This window comes from Platalea leucorodia (genome assembly GCF_965183815.1).
Source record: "Platalea leucorodia genome assembly, chromosome: 7".
In the NCBI taxonomy this organism is placed as follows: domain Eukaryota; kingdom Metazoa; phylum Chordata; class Aves; order Pelecaniformes; family Threskiornithidae; genus Platalea; species Platalea leucorodia.
The window spans coordinates 20,061,507-20,078,554 of NC_138829.1; the positions used below are offsets into that span (position 1 = coordinate 20,061,507).

At 44.5% G+C, this 17,048-nt stretch overlaps 1 protein-coding gene across 11 annotated transcripts in view; it reads left to right on the forward strand.

The window, feature by feature from the left end:
- FOXN3 (forkhead box N3) overlaps window positions 1–17,048 on the forward strand; it is a 213,744-nt gene that overhangs the window by 100,431 nt on the left and 96,265 nt on the right. For 10 of the 11 annotated variants that reach the window (XM_082317905.1, XM_082317909.1, XM_082317911.1 and 7 more), the window contains one exon: window positions 2,352–2,488. The exons of the other annotated variant lie outside the window; for it this stretch is intronic. In XM_082317905.1, coding sequence (XP_082174031.1) covers window positions 2,352–2,488 — 137 coding nt within the window. The remainder of the gene's footprint in view (window positions 1–2,351; window positions 2,489–17,048) is intronic. 11 annotated transcript variants of the gene reach the window in all.

Consider the following 17,048-nt stretch of genomic DNA (forward strand, 5'->3'; position numbering starts at 1 on the left):
TCTTCAGTAGTGACTTCATCTTGTAAGGCCCTCAACTTGAACTAACTCCGATGGGTTTTGGGGGGCGATCTCTTCCAGGTAGATGACAAGTCTGTCTTGGAAGTAAATGAAAAAAACAGAGAAGTTTGGAAACAATATGTTGTGTTCCAGCAAGTACAAATAAGGTAGATGGTATTTAAGTGTAGCTTTTTTTTTTAAGCTTATCCCATGCTGTAAGAAGTAAGGAATCCAGCAAAGGTTTTCTCCTGAAAAACGTTCCTAGTTTTGCACGTTGCTTGCTTAAAAGGAAATTTTATGTTCTTCTTGCTCTGGCTCTTGGATGGAGCATGGAAGTGGAATTTGAGAGGTTTGGATTCTATTTTTGACTCTGTCCTTTGCCTAAAAAGTCACTCACTAGGCTGATTGTGTCAAGTCTCTGGCTCATTGTCCCATGTTTAAAAAGAGGGCTAAACATAAGTCTTCTATTTGCAAACTGGTTTGAGATATGTGGCGCGCAGCTTCCACCACTGACACCAGCAGTGGATCTTTCAGTCATCTGCTGTAGTGCTTACCAAGACGAAAGCCCCAGAGTCTTGCTTGCTCTCTCTTTCTGGCCCCTTGAATGTTGGGCTTTTTGGCCGTGCAAGGGCCCCGCTTCACCTTGAGAGCTGGAGGATTTCTCCCATCAGACTGTTCAGTGGCCTTCTGGCAGGGTGCCCTTGGGAAGCAAGGGGAGAGACGGGCTTGAACCCTGCCATCCCGGAGAGGCTTGACCGCACGCTCCCCGTGCTACCAGGGCAGCACGCAGAAGATGGTTCCTTCTTCATCCCCTCCAGCAGATGTGCTTGTTTCCGCAAGAAAGCGGTCGCAGCTCCTGCGGGTTGTGCCAGCTCCTCTCCTTTTCTTTCAAGCCAAGTCTCATGCGGTGCTGTGAGCTTGCTAAAAGCTCCCAGACAGCCATCCAGTGATGTTGGGGAAGATTTTTCTTTTTAATTTTTCTGGTTTTGGGGGGGAGAATTTAGTGCAGATTTGCTGTCTGTGAGCTCAGAAGGAGGTCTGTAAGCACTCTGCACGGTGTATCCTAAAGCTGTCTGTGAGGCACAGGGACGCTTAGGAGTTGGTAGGGCTCCACAAAGATGACAAGTTTTTGAAAGGAAACAAGTGTCTGGTTTTGGTCTCCCTTGTGGCTTTAGAAAATAATATCCCACTTTTGGTGTGATTTTTTTTTTTTGTGTGTGTGTGTGTTCCTTGACGCATGAAACAGAGAGCCTCGCTCCACTGATAGAAGTTGGAGTTGAGAAAAGGAATGGTCCTGAGTTGAGAAGCGGCTAGAGGCGGTAGCACAGCCTCCCCTGCCTGTCCCAGAAGACGTCAACATTTACCAAAAACCTTATCATAATGCCTTGAAAGCCTGCCAGAGGAGTTCAGTCAATAATTAGGATTGCTGTTTGTTTTTACGTGTGCTCGAGCAGACCAAGGCTGCTCCTGAACTATCATTTTGTATGCTTTCCTAGTGGAGCCGAGGGAAAGTTGTTTTCCTGTTTGTTTGAGAACTCGCACAAAACAATTCAAAATATCTGCACCCTGACCTCTGATGGGATTGAGACAAGAACTGAAATTGCACTGCTCGTAACTGCAGAGTAAATACTGAATTTTAGTGTAGTCTTCGCATTACAGATTGACTGCTTGAGTTGCTCCGTGTGTCCAGAAAGGGTAATTACAGTAACTGTTGTTTTAACAGATCACAATTTCACAACACCCTTAAATGGTTTAAACTCTGATTATACTGTGGGCTTTTTTTTTTGTTTTGGGTTTTTTGGGTATTTTTTTCCCCTGTTAGGGGAGAAAAGGTGATTAATTTCCTCTTGTAGTATAATGGCACTGATGTCATGTGGTTGAAGGATTAAGTCCTTTTATTTTTAAAACAGTTACTAGGGTGTTTAAACCCCTCCTTTTTAGCCCCGTTTCTTGTTAGTATAACAGCAAAAGGACAAGAAAATCACTTTGAAAAAAGAATCTACTTTTCTTCAAAGTTTCCATTTAACAGTAACTGTAGCTTCTTATTTTTCCAATAAGGGGTGATGGGGAAATTGCCAGGTAGTATTAAATCGTATTAACTAGTAACAAGAGAAGGGGGGGGAAAAGCAACCAAACATTCATTCTTACTTTTCCCCCCCCGGAAGCGTGATTTAAGTCATACAGTTGCAATATGTTATTAATGGAGCAATAATCTCTGGCAAGCAAACTACGTTCACTTCTGTCAGACAAAAAACCCAAACCCACTGCTTTTCCTGACAAATACTGCTAAATAAATAAGGCTATGCCATTAGATCAAATATTTGATTTTTTTTTTAATTCTTTTTTCTTTGCAGAGTATTGGAAAGGGGTCCTTGTGGTGTATAGACCCAGAATATAGACAAAATCTTATTCAGGCTTTGAAAAAGACACCCTATCACCCATATTCGCATGTGTTCAATACACCTCCCACATCTCCTCAGGCATATCAAAGGTAAGAACTAGATGCATTTTACAACTCTAAATGTTTTCATCCAGCGTTGCGTATGAATCTTGGGTAAGACGTTAAATGTAATTAAGCGATGCAGTTTGGAAATGTGCTAGCGAAGGAAGCCCGGGAGCGCGGGCGGCAGCCTGGCCTCGCTCGGCGCGCGTCCGGGACGCCTTACCTGCCCGTCCCCCGAGGGGAGCTTGCCGTCCTGCTCCCGCGTGAGCCGCTGAGCCTTCTGCAGAACGCCTGAAGTTAAATAAAATGCATATAAGCAACCGGAGAGCTCCGAAGTGTCCGCTCATCCCCTTTGCAGCAGGTGGAAGCACAGTACCCTGGCTCGGAGGCGACGGGCTCGGTTTTTCCCCGAAGCGTGCTGTGGGGCCCGCGTTGCCTGTGCAAGCATCAGGTCTCCAGGCGAGCCCCGCGCCCGGGTGGCTGACGCAGCCCTTGTTGTAGTTACGCGCTCCCCGCGCCAGCGCCTGCCCTCCAGGGTGCCCCGGAGGGGCGCGGGGGGGAGCAGCAGCCATTTTTCTGCCTCGCTTCAGCGAAATAGGTGTGGGACGGGTTTTTTTCATTTGTTTTGCATTTGTTTTTGATCTGGCCGTTGCTTATGACTAACGTTAGCAAAGGAAGAGAGGTAATCTATGGCTGCCATCCGCCAGGCCGGAAAGCAACCACCAGGTTTTCACACAACTGCTTTCTCCTCGCTGCTAATAAGGAAATCGTTTTCTTCACTTTTTCCCGATGCGGGGTCAGGAACGCGGGTCGTGGCCGGCGCTGTACCGCACCCCACAAAATCGGGAAGGTGTCTCTAACCAGCCGTAGCAGGGCTCAGCAGCGTCGCCAGGACCAAGCAGTGACTGTCGTGGCTCTCGGGGGGGTTTGGGGCACTATTTTTTTTTGTCCGGAGCAGTGTCAGCGGCCGTGTTGAGGCGTGGCGGGAAGGGCCGGGGGGCGAGGATGAGGATGGGGCCGGGGACGTGGGGCTGGCGCGGGAGAGGCCGAGGCCGCTGCCGCCGCCCGCCCTTGCCGCCCGATGAGCGTGATGGTCGCCATAGCAACGCGGGCGTCTCCCTGGCAACGCGTAGCCCCGGCGGGTGCCGTTGCATCACGGGGCCGCGCGCTGCGCTGCCTGGCGAAAGGACCGGCCGCTGGGGCTGAGCCGCGCGCCGTTGCCGTGGTAACGGGTGATCCTGCCCAGCACCGGCAGCGCTCCCAAACTTTTCTGGAAGTGGGGATCCCGCGCCGGGCTTGGCGGGGGCGCGGGGGCCTTGTTCCCAGCTTGGAAACGCGGGGCTGCGGCGGGAGGCGCGGGGGCTCTGCCGAAGCCGCGCAGCACCGGCGGCGCAGCTGCAGCACCGGCCGCTCTGTCCTGCGTTTCGCGTGGAGCGCGAGAAAAATATCCTCCCTAGTGTCACCTTCAGAAGGGATTTTTTCACTTCTACTTTCCCCCTGCTCCCAGCGATCCCACCGCTGCTGCGCTTCGCAGAGGGACAGAAAAATAATTTGAATAATGGCATCAAAGTTGTAATTTGTGTGTTTGAACAAGGCTTGTTTCCAGAGCCTCGCTTTATCATTTCTGTTGCCTTTGTACAAGTATTTTCATTACGCCCATACAGATTTATTCCGAGATTCTTGTATCAAGTAAAAGTGTAATGCGCAGCTGAAATAGAAACGGAGGGATTTTGATCCCTTCTAATCCCCGCAAGCAAAAAAACCCAGCAAACACACGCAGCTGAAAGCAGGAGGATCTCTGATTTTTTTTTTTTTATGCTTGAAGTGACTGTTGACTGAACGGGTCGGGTTTGCCAGAACCGCTGTGGATTTGCTGGCAGATGCCGCCTGCGGGAGCTCCCAGGTAGCCTTGCCGGGTCGGGCTGAAGGGGCGAGCTGTCCTTGCAGGGATGAGCCCACAGAGACGCCCCGGTCGGGGCTCCCTGTGCGGCCACAGGTGCCTGCGGAGCCGCAGGCCTCAGAAGTCGCGCTGCCCTCTTCTAACGGGGCGGGTGGCCAGAACCTCATCGCCTCTTGCCATGTGTGGGAGAGGAGAGGCGTACTGGCACGTGCCAAACAGCGTGGGATTTAAGGAAGTGTTTTGAGAGACTGCCTGCTTTCGCCGGTGCCCAGATGTAGCTGGGGAAATGGCAAAGCTGTCTTCTGAGCGAGGGAGAGGGAGGGTGCTACCGAAACACCCGCAAACGAGTCCCAAAACTGAAAGGGAAACTTCCTCTCCTTGGAAACCGTGGGATGTCGGAGCTGCTGCCACACTGCTTGTGCTGCCAAGTGCTTTCGAGTCTTCCTTGTAATGACTGCATCATAAAACAGAGAGCTTGCGTGGCTGCAGGAGCAAGTGCCTCGCAAATAGAGGCCCAAAGGAGGCTGGGTTTTGTATAAAGAGACTGTGGTCTCGCTGTTATTTTTAGCTGGATATCTTTCAGCAGTCCCACTGTCAAATAAAACTTAATCTTCCCATCGTCTTCTAAAATATTTATTTATTCATTTACTAATGACTGGCAAAACATCAACACAAGGCTGGTCTAGGCCATCAGTGACTGTTGAATTAATTTAAATATGCATTGGCAGTTACATGGTGAAATAATTTTTTCGAATGTATTTCTGGTAGATTCACAAGGAGTCGAACATTCCCTGTGCATTTGGAAAAACGGTAATCCCATACGTACGTGATTGCTTTCTCATGTGTACAAAGACTTCGGTAACGGGTAGAAAATGTAAATCCACTTCGCCATCGTCAGATCTCCAGAGTAATACATCGTCATAGTAACAGATTCCGAGGGAAATTTCTCTGATGGTGAAGATAATATGTCTAGAAAAAATCCTTGGGTGGCAGAGGTTTTGTTGTCCATGCATCTTGCATAACTCAAGCCCACAACTAAGAGAAACTGTATCGCTGGATATTAATGAAATATGTCTGGAACCAGATAATTCACCAATATTACTCCTGCCTTTAGGAACGGGATTAATCGGAGGAATTACAAGGTTTATAAGGATCAGTTGGTGCAATTCCACAGGGGCAAATTGACCTATTGCTTGTCTTCATCAGATGTTTTAAAAGAATAAGGATACACAAATGAATCACATGTTCTGTTTAGTATCTGCATAAGCAGCTTAGGGGTGAATTGAGCACAGAGTGGAGGAATGTACTGTAAAAATATCCCAAGCAAGATGATCACTGAACAGACAAATTCTCCTTTTCTGAGCAGGGTTGGTGACATCAGATAATGTAGCTTCACAACTTTGCTAGAGCATCCTGCATAAACATAATAGGGAGGGCCTTTTATGAAGGAGTTCTACAGTGTGAACCCACATATTTGGATGGCTGAGTCAGCGTTATCCTAGTACCGTTTGAGATTAGACGGGTGACTCAGACCGGGAAGTTGGGATTACATTGGGCTCCATGTCTAGAAGACCATCATTTCGGGGGAAAAAGCAACCTTACAGTGTTTGTACATAAGAAGGAATTTCAGACTACGGTTGTCTGAATTGCTACTGCAATTCAAGGTAAAGAAGAGTATCTGTAAGCTGTAAGAAGAAGAAGAATATAGCAATGCAAATGATTTAATTTTAATTGGATTGGATGTGTATTCTTAAAATCCAAAACTCATGCCAAACCAACCAAACAAACAAAAAGGATTTTTATGTAGTTTTTCTAATTGAAACATATATTATGTCATTTACGATGTATTTCAAGGGTGAACTAATGCTGATACACAGCATTATAAAGAAAAAACTCTCCTTGGTGTGGAAAAATTGGTGCTTTAGTCTAATGTGTTTCTTTTTAAATATTTACAATTGTGTTGGCAATAGCAACCTTGAAATGTATTTATAGACACAAACTTTGTTAAATGACTGCGTAGGTCAGTGCTTTGATACTTCATCTATATGTTTTATTTCCAGTTTTCTGACTCTTAACTGAACTGTAGGTAGGAATTTTCTCTTCTGGTAGTGCTTTGAGGAGATCTTGAAATGGATTTTTCTTTCTTCTGAATGTGTTCCCTCAGGCTAGTTCTTAATTGTAAAATAATAGAAATATTAGTTTCACAGATGCATAAGAAGTTTTTGAAGATTTAGGTGACCTTCTAGGAGTGTTGGCTATATCCTTTTACAGATTTGTGAAGCATTTTTCCACTGCTTTTAATTTTTCCAGTGTGTTTTGCTAATTGTAAACCGGTGGCAAATGTTGACACATCTGTCCTAAGCTGCCCTATAACTGATGAAATTGCAAATGTGCCCGAGATAGAAACTGAAGAGTGGTTTCTTTCTTGCATTGCCCCGGCCTGCCTATTCATAAGGGCTTCGTTGGGTTCCTTGTTGGTTTGCTCCTTCCCATTGAAACAGCTCCTTGGGTGAGCTTGGTTATGTTCTGCCTTAGGAAGGGCTGAGACACCAGTTAGTCCTGAACTAGATTTGTGCTTGGCTTTGGAGTTCTCCCGCGCACTTCAAAGCACTTTAATCAGAAAAATACTCTGTCTCTCCTGGCAGGCATCACTGCATTTTGGCCGGGCTGCCCTCTGTAGAGAGAGCTTGAGCCTTGCAGGGCTGCAGGAAAACGTGTAGCAAAAACTCCAGTGCAGCGCGATTTGGGTTGTTGGAGAGCAGAGTCGATGCGCAGTCGGCGTACGTGGTGCCCGCCGGTTGTCGGCAGAGCGGGTGCTGCGGAGCCGCCCCGCTGCCCTGCTGGGCTCCCGGCCGGGGCTGCAGCCCTGGCGGCTGGCAGGGACCAGGCCCCGTGAGAGGTCAGCAGAAAACCACCTCTGCTTCTTGTGTAGAGGCACTTTCTAGAACAGTATTTCATTTAAATGCGTGTGGCTTCGTGATCTGGTTTTCCTTTCCCCTTCCCTTGTTGAAGCGTGTGGTGGAGGGGTGGGCCAGTGGATCACAGAGGGCCTGCAGGTACGTGAGTGACCAAACGTTTTATGAAACTTTACTACTCTGGGATTTGAAAAATTTGGAGTGGCTTCTGTTTTGTCAAATTTAGTGCCTCTTACCACTATTTCCTTCTGCTGCTGGTGGCTTCCCTGAAAATGCTATGAGCTCCTTAAACATTCATCACTTCTCCAGTGTCTTGTCTTTTGATACCTGTTTCTGATAAAAATGTTTTCCCTTACTCTCTACCCCAAGGTAGAGAATAGGACAAGGGGACTTTGTGATTATGAACCCCTGTCTAACTTTTGAAATTTATTAATAGAGAGATGGTGTAAAATTCATGAAACTTGGATTTTAGGAAGAAAGTTTTAGCCGCCAGGACCTGCCATTGCTGCAAGCCCTGTGGTAAACAGCAGGCGAGGTGGCCTGGGCATGCTTACATTTGGATTTGAACTAAAAAAAACTGCATTTACCTGTCTTGAGACTGTGGTACAGTCTTACCACTCTTAGTCCTAGCTTTCTGCTTCCATCTCACCAGTACAAGTCCTCCTGCCGTGCCTGGCGGGGCCCTCGCTGCGCCCGTGCCTCCCGGTGCCCCTGCGCCTCCCGCGCACGGCTGCAGCCAGGACTCCTCCAGCAGCCACGGCTGCAGCCAGGACTCCTCCAGCAGTCACTGCCGCGCGCTGTCAGTACGCGGTTTGCATACAGCCCACTCAGGATGGCGAACTTCGAAGCTGTTACACGGATGCGAAACAGCCAAGTGTTCCCCTCCAAGGACAGCTGTTGTAGATCGGCTGCTTAGGAAACTGCTGTTATTGGAACAGCTCCTTCAAATATTTGTGGGTTTTGGCTTTACCGTCACAAGCTTCACCCTTTTGCAGTTATTTATTGAAGCTAAACCTGCATCACAGTCAATATGTTGTAGGTTATCGTTTTGGACAGTGTATAAGCACTCTTTTTATCCGTACACTTTATAAGTTGAGATCAGGAATGATCTTCTGTGGCCATAGCTTGGTGAAACAACCTTTTCCCATTCACTGAAAACTTTGAAGCACTGAAAGACACTGCAGGGTGTCTCCCTGCAAGAAGGGACTTAAAAAAGAAATTAATTGGCTGTCCTTTGCAGTCTGGAAACATGGATTTAATTCTGTATTATTGTTTTTGCTTTCAGTAGGAAATGAAGCTGACCATAGAGCAGTCTAATATTAATTTCTGTGCATGTTACAACCCCTTTATCAAGATTCATCTAGATATTTTACTTCCTGGATAGGGTCAGAATGAGTTTTCTTCTCTTTGTGTGGTGTTGAGGCAGAGTCTTTGGGTAATTTTTTTTCGCTGTTTTTGTAGTTCAGAGACCACAGAGAACACAAGTTCTTCCAAATTACGCCCTCTGACACCATAACATGTCTTGATTTGGAGAGCATCTATACTTCAGGACTATGCTGCTTTATTTCTGTTTTCTGGCACGTTAGAGAACATCAGTTGTGCTTGATGCCAGGTAGGAAGAGCAAAGAAAAAAGAACTTTCGCTTGAGTGGATGTCTAATGCTATCAGTGCATAAATACTTCAGGGTTTGCCAGTCCAGGACTTGTTTTCTAACATATTCTTATCAGTTCTCTAGCCAGTAGACTTCTGTGATGTGGGAAGTATCCCACTGAGCATAGTTTCAGAAAACAAAACAGATCAACTCTTACCTTTTGAAGGGAATTTTCTTGTACGTTATAGTATGAGGGCGGCGGAGGGCAGGGAGATAAATTGGGAAAGGTGGCAGCAGATCCTGGACAGAAAAAGAAGAGCAGAAAGTCTGAGTCCGCCCTCTTTCACACAACAGTTTTATGCATCCTTTCTGCAGCATCCTTGTGCTCAGCAGGAACGGCTCAAATAACCCTCTAACCATGTCTTCATTCCTCTCAAAATTAGATAAATGCTTCTGAGCCTTCTCAGCTGAGATGTTTTCAGTTCTTTCTCATCCATACCCCCAAAACAGTACAAATGTCTTGTTTCCCATTTGCCAAATACATAAAGATTTGGTTGCATCTTTGTTTTGGCTGCCTGTTTGCAGACCTTTAGTAAAGAACTGTAAAGCAGCATCCTTAGCCTGTGGTGTTTCTCTGGATGCTGGGCAAATACCAGCCCCTTGCTTTTCGTTGTTATTATTCATAGCCCCATTTGTTGAACAGTCTTCCCAATTACTTGGCTTTTTAGGCTTTTTTTTTTTTTTCCACTCCTCAGTGCCTTCTGTAGATAAATATAGCCTTATTCCAAAGATGGCTTGGAATGGTACCATAGATATTTCCACTTCAGTTCATGGGAAAAGGAAAGTCTAGGGATGTGTTTTGAAACTTTTGTTAGTTTGTTTGTAAATTCCTCTCTAGCTGTTGGTATTTCCCTGTGAAAATTGTTACAGTGGCCTCATTGATAGAGCTGTGAATTGTTGACTGCAGAAACTTGGAAGTACGTGGGTGCTGTGCTTCTGAGGCGGTCTTCTGCAACTCCTCGCCCCTCTTCTTCGCTATCCCCAGGGTGTGCTCTTGTACAGCTAGGGCCTGCATTGCGCGGTGCACGGGCCGTATGGTACAGCAAAAAGCAGAGAGCGTGGGGCACACCTCTCCTTCGGTTACTTGGCAGTGTTCAGTCCATTTCTCACCCTTTGTCCCATTGATAGCATCGCTGTTACAACTGCGGCAGTTGCATGGATGGGGAAGCCTGTGTAATGCAATTCAATAACAGCTCACTAAAATTTTAGCAGTTGAAAATTAGGACTCGGGAGCAAATGTTTGTGTGATGAACACTGGCTGACAGGAGCATCACGTTTGTTAATCATACGGTATTATGGCAGTGGAAGTCATCTGACTTCTGCATTTGAAAACATAGACTCATGAAGCTTGGGAAACCAGAAATAGTATCATGATGTCTCACATCTTACTGCTGTTGGATTCAGAAAAGGCTTTTTTGTTTCCAGAACTCAAGCTAGATTTTTAAATTTATTTTTAATTATTCTTTTTTTTTTTCTTTTAGATTTTCTTCACTTCTCTATTAGTTATTGGATTTCTCTCCTTTGTTTCCTTTAGTAAGAAAGATTTACAGGGAGTCACCTTATTTGCAGTTCTATTGTAAGACTGGCATTCTTAGGACAGTTTCTAATGTCATGTTAATAGTAATAAACTTTCTATGAGTAAAAAAAAAGTTATGATAGTTTCAGAATCTTTCAAACAGTAGGGAAGGGGTGGCTTTTCTATAATGGTTACTCTTGTGATTTTAAGGCGTTCTGCAGTGACGAGTTCTTCATTACTTATTTAATACTTATTTAATACTTGTTTAGCTGAGTAAGGTGCATTGCCTATTGTCAAGAATTGCAGCTCTGTCTTAAACAAAAACCTGTGTGGACCTTTCATCCTTTTACCTAAGGTTTGAATGTATATTGGGGAATAGAGAACATGTTTAAAGTGTGATGGAGCTGTTGCAGTTTATGTGAAACTCCCAATAGTTGTGTCACCAATTTGTTCCATATGTAATATCCTTCTGAGAATGTCAGTTCTGTGCATGGGTGCCATAGCCTTGGCTAAGGAAAGGTGCCAAGCAGACTGGCTTGGCAGCCTCTCATCATGTTGGGACAGTTCACTTGAGTCGAAGAGCTGGAGGAAATGGCTGCAACGGACCCGGCTTCTCCCCAGGTCATAACAGAAGGTGACAACTGTGCCATAAAAAGCTGGTTTTCCATAGGGAAACGTCCTGGGAGATGAGCATGGCCAGTGCGAATCAGTTCTTCTTTTCTCTGCACGACGTTAGTGAAAAGCAGAACCGTAAGAGTGTCCTGTTGTTGCTGCTCATGGTGTGACTGTGGAAAATCCTGACAAGGTGTCACCTCCCAGGTGATTGAGGTGGCCTATCTGGCCATGGATTACCCGTCAGAGGTACAAAACTGACCTAGACGATGGACCCTGTCGTGGTTTAACCCCAGCCAGCAACTAAGCACCACACAGCTGCTCGCTCACTCCCCCCCAGTGGGATGGGGGAGAGAATCGGAAGAGTAAAAGTGAGAAAACTCATGGGTTGAGATGAAGACAGTTTAATAGGTAAAGCAAAAGCCGCACGCACAAGCAAAGCAAAGCAAGGAATTCATTCACTACTTCCCAGCGGCAGGCAGGTGCTCAGCCATCCCCAGGAAAGCAGGGCTCCATCACGCGTAACGGTTACTTGGGAAGACAAACGCCATCACTCCGAACGTCCCCTCCTTCCTTCTTCTTCCCCCAGCTTATATACTGAGCATGACGTCATATGGTATGGCATAGCCCTTGGGCCAGTCTGGGTCAGCTGTCCTGGCTGTGCTCCCTCCCAGCTTCTTATGCACCTGGCAGAACACAAGAAGCTGAAAAGTCCTTGACTAGTGTAAACTCTACTCAGCAAGAACCAAAACATCAGTGTCTTATCAACATTATTCTCATCCTAAATCCAAAACACAGCACTCTACCAGCTACTAAGAAGAAAATTAACTCTATCCCAGCTGAAACCAGGACAACCCTCAGCCTGGGCTCTGGGCCAGCTCGCAGCAGGCTGGGAGATCCTGAGCTTCAGGGGAAGGTGGACTGACCTTCAGACCTTGCAGACCAGCTGGTCTTTGTCCCGAACAAAATCCTCTCTGGCTTCCGTATCTCCCAGTCATAGGGGGCACCTGTGTTCTCAGTGAGGCTTGTTGCAATAGTGTTTCCAATTATTTTATGCATAGAGTTAAAAAAAAAAAGTGCAGTTGCATTTCATACCTGTGCTAGGTGTCGGTGTAATCCCTGCCTGTGTATCTGACCCGGTATTTCTCAAAGTATCAATCAGTCTTTCTGCAAATGATTTTTTTAGAAAGCACAGGTGTTCTAAACCTGTAGAGCTTTTCCACTATCATATTTGTTTGAAGAAAGTACGTTTTGGGATAATTGTGTTTCTTAATATTTGAATGCTTGAATCGTGTTATTTTCATCACCACTGCCAGTTGTGACTTCACTTCTGATGTCATAAAACCTCAGCTCAGGGCTGGAGTTGCCACATGCAGGTTGTGATTAGTGACTATGGCTTTTTGTGGCTCTTATAACTCTCTTCATCACCATGATACCTGGATTTCTGTTTTATCCAGTTTTTCATGGGTGTGAATCTGTCCTCTTATTGTATGATCCTACCATGTAAAAGTGATACTCCTCCCACTTGGATGGAACTGGGTTTTGTACAAATAAAACTATTTTGCTAGAGTTGTTTCCTTTCACAGTAACTTCCATGGCTCAGAGAAATAAAAACTGAAAGGGCTTAAACAGTGTTGAAATGTCTCATTTTGAAGTTTTAGAACAAAAAGCATAGAGTTTTTTTTCATACTGAAACTTTTTTACGCTTTTTTGACTTGGAATTTTGACTTGGAAAAATCAAGCTGCTTGTTTCATCAGAATGAAGTACTTACCTAAAAAACTGGGTTTTGGAGGAGGTGAGGGGTCTTTAGTAGAGAAATTTCCATCCTCAGCAAAGCCCTGTAGAGCTTGGAAGAGAGCGTCTTCCCAAACATTCACCTGTTTGTCCCAAAGTAAAAAGGCCGGAGGTGAGAGCTACGGATCTTGGCTTGTCCGATGTGTTTTATGCTACAGTGGCCTGATAAAACGTTCCTTCCTCTTTCCCCTTGCGGAGCAGAAGCGCTCAGGACTTGCACTTGGTTTTTTTCAGTAAAGCCACAATGAAACTGAAGGCTATATTTGATTATTTGTACTGTATCTTTTCACAGATGTTTTGACTTAATTTTGGGAACCCCACAGTTGTTTAAAGAAAATCTGTCAAGCAATTTTGGTACATCTAAACATAAATGAGAATTAAGAGGCTGTGTTTTGGATAGATTTCAAGAAACTCTCTTGTTGGCTTGCTTTCTGTGCCAGGTGGCCCTGAAGGCAGTGTGTATGTGTGGGGTGCTTGTCAGTGGCATTTGTTCTGTTTGTAAATTATAAAACTGTTTGTAAAATGCAGCATTTGCCTTTTTTTTTTTTTTTTTTTTTTTGCTACTGGTTAAAAAAAGGGAGAGGGAGGTTTAGGCAGTGTGTAAATTAGTTAGTGGAACTTGCTACCACAAGAAAATGCTGAGGCTGAGGATTACGCAATAGTCCCCCAAAAGGTGTTTTGTTTGATTACCATCTCCAGAGCTAGTGCAAATGCATCTGCAAGAGGATATTAGACCTCGTGGGATTTTTAGTTTTAAATCAGTCTCTCCGATATTTCGAGTCCACGTGGGCTGTAGTGACAAGCACAGATTTACTGTGCTACGTCGCTCTTCCACTTTCTGTGAAACTTCCAGCTCTGGCACTGGGTCATGGAAACCCTGGACCAAACAGGCTGTTGGTTTCATCCAGTTTGGTGGTTTTGATGTTGTTATACTTCTGATAACGTTCCCCGTTTTGAGTCTGAGGCTTTTTTCCCCTGTGACTGTATGTTGTTCTAGTGATAAGTGTGCAAACCTCTGGGGGTTTCAGTGCACAGGTATATGTATATACAGTGTACTTTTTCTGTCAAAAGGCAGCCTGGCTGCCAGGGAAGCTGCTCTCTCTTGTGCTCAGAAACAAAATGTACTGTTCTAGTGCAGGTGACCTATTTCCATTACAAAAGAGTAAATACAGCAACAGTGATAGGAGAATTGCTTGAGACAACTAGTCTGAAGTGGGTTTGTGTAAGCCGCTTGACTAGCAAACACATTAGAGAAGTTCATTTCGTTGATGAATAACTTGCGGATACCAGAAGAGGAGCGCTGGCAGGGTGCAGCCTGGCTCTGCTGCTCGGGGTGAAGTTGGTTGGATTGTCGTGTGCACCCGGTATCTGTTTAGAAAGGAGCATGGTTTCCACCTCCCGGTTTTAAGATCCTTTTTTCCTTTGTGAAAGGGGAATGGCTGAAGAGATTGGCCATCTCGGAGAACGAGTGTGGATCAGAGTTTTATAAAAGATCTTTCCTTTCTTTTCATCCTGATTCATTTCTGCTTTGTTGGCAATCTCCTCCTGTTAATTGCCAGAACTCGCTCTGTGGGCTCATGCGTATGCTTCGGTTATGTATGGTAATTTTTCATTGCTCTGCTTTTAAAGCGTCCAAGATTGCACAGCCAATGGGTCTTGCTAATACAAATGTAAATTTATTTCTTTCTTGGCTTGCTGCAGCATGTGTGCACTTGTTAAATTTCCTTTTCATTAGCTTGTATGACATATTTTGGTATTAGAATCAGTACTACATGGACTTTATTTGTGAAAGTGGAATAACTGTAGCTTACTATTCTGCCCTTTTCCAAGGTAGTAGTCCAACTTTATACAGCTGGTGGTTTTTTGCATTTGTTGCTTATGGCCTCATGTACCTGACTGCTGTTGCCAGCTGTTCTCTGTCCTGCAGTTTTTGACCTCACTGATGGGTTCTCTGTGTTGTCTGCCTGGATAATATAAATATTGCAGAGCTTTGGGCCTCTCACTGCTTTTTTCTGTAACTATTTTTATCAGGATTCCATTATATATTCTTCCAAAAGAAATTCTGTTCAAACAGTGGTTACAGGCTTGATGGAAAACTTCCTAAGGTTAGTTTGAAGAACTAAGATGCTTGAAACAGACTCTTTTTCTGACACTTTAACTTCAGTGTTTAGAAGTATATATAATTCTGGGTTTTAGTCTTAAGTGAGTGTGGTGGTGGTGTTTTTTAAGACAGAATATGTGAAATTTGGAAAAATTAATTGCATAGTAATGCAGATACTGAAGACTGCGTTATTAAAAGTATATGTTTTAAAAGTTTAAAATGATGCTGTAAAATGTCCACGCAGTATTGGGAGTTCATAACTGATGGCAGTGCAGGATGTAGGTTCCAGTAAAAGTATATGAAAAAGAGATGTAAATGTAGCAAATTCAGGGTTATTTGGGTGTCATTAATTTTTATGTTTAATCTGGATTAGCAGAAATAGAAAAAAATGTAAACAAAAAGGAACTGGGTCACTTTCAATTATGTAACTTCCCTGAAAAGACTTTTTTTTCCAGGCAGCTGTCTGATCAATGGCAAAACTCATAACAGTTCCCCAGGTATTTAAGATCTCTATTAATTGGAGTTCCTTCTCTATATGAAAAATCGCTCTCTTTTTAGCTGTTTTGCATATGAAAGATGAAGACGACCATTTTTCTCATGAGATTAAAAAAATAAAACAATAAATTAGAATGAAATAATTTTCTAAACCTAAGGGAATTAATAACAAACAAAGCTTCTGGAGTAGCCAGCTTTTATTTTGCTACATGCAAGTATAACATAATGTAAAATGAAGACTTTCTACAAATACATTTATTCCGTGATATTTTAAGAGCCATAGTCAGCTATATTGCTAAAGTGATGTAGGTCTTTTGGTTATTAAGTGTATTTTGCTGTTTTTACCTTCAGATGTAGAAATAGACTTGCTCAGATTTGGGGGAAAAAGAGAATGGAAATTTGTGCTGGAAGTGCTAGAACTGGTCTTTTTTTGTCTCCCTGGGGATATTACTATCAAAACCCTGCTTTTAGAACAGGGGGAAAGTTGTACTGATGAGCTCTGTATTTTGTAATGATATGGAGCAAGAGCTTTAGGAGTTCAGGTTGTGTTGAGTGGCACTGCCAAAACAAAAAAAGTTCATTTTTGTCTCCTTCTGTGCCCATTTGCCATCCTTGGTTTGCTACGGTGGATATGAGATGCCCTGAGAAGCGTGGCCACCACTCCATAGGTGGTACTTGCAGGCACTACAGTTAAAAACCCCACTAGCAGTTGCCGTCTGATCAGTTAAAACCCCCTAAACTAACAGAGGAAACTTTTCACACGCTGTTCGGATTTGCTAGGGAGTTTGCCCTTTGGCTAGTCTAAGACAACAGAAGCATACGTGGGCTGTAACCCTCCCGCACCAGACCGTGGCCTGCAGCAGTCTGCAGACTACTTCTCACCCAGCTGCTTGAGGACTCTGGGAGCAGTATCTTCTGATTGCTCAGCAGAGGGTTGGTTTTGGGGTTTGGTTTGGTTTTGTGTGTTTTTCCTTCTTTCTGTGTTTTCTTTGTTTTTCCTTTGCAAAGTCATTTTAAGATGCTGCTCTAGTACAATAGCAAACTGTCCACTCAGTTGTGGTAGTGAAGACATTTGTGTAGCTGCACTGTAAATGGGATCCTGGTGATTTGTTTTTTGGTTTTTTCGTTTTTTGGGTTTTTTTTAAGGGATTGGGACTTGTCAAGCAGGGATGAGGGCTTTCTTTTAAAGCATTCTTACCACAGAAAATGTCATTGAACCATAATCTCACGGAGGCTAATTGGATGGCACAGTGCTATGCTAGTAAAATTATCCTGCGTCTGGCTCTCAAAGCAGAGTTTCTGCACAGAAGAGCATGGAGGCATCATTGTGCTTAGTGTTGACACAGGTGTATTCTGGCAGGTGAATGCTACAAGCCTGCTTTAAAGGTTTCCTGACTTGCAAACCTGTGTTCTCAAGTCACTTACATGCTATAGAAAAGTTTTCCAGTGCTGGCTAAAGCAACAGTTGGGGAAAGAGGTGCTGCACCTCAACTTCAGGATTCCTCAGTCTTCATGAGCTCGGTGAGAGAGGATGATTCGCATGGCACAGTTTGGCAATCTGCTGCGTCTCTCAGCCTGTGCTCTAATGCAACAGCAGCAGAGCAGCCGGGGCTGGCACAGGAG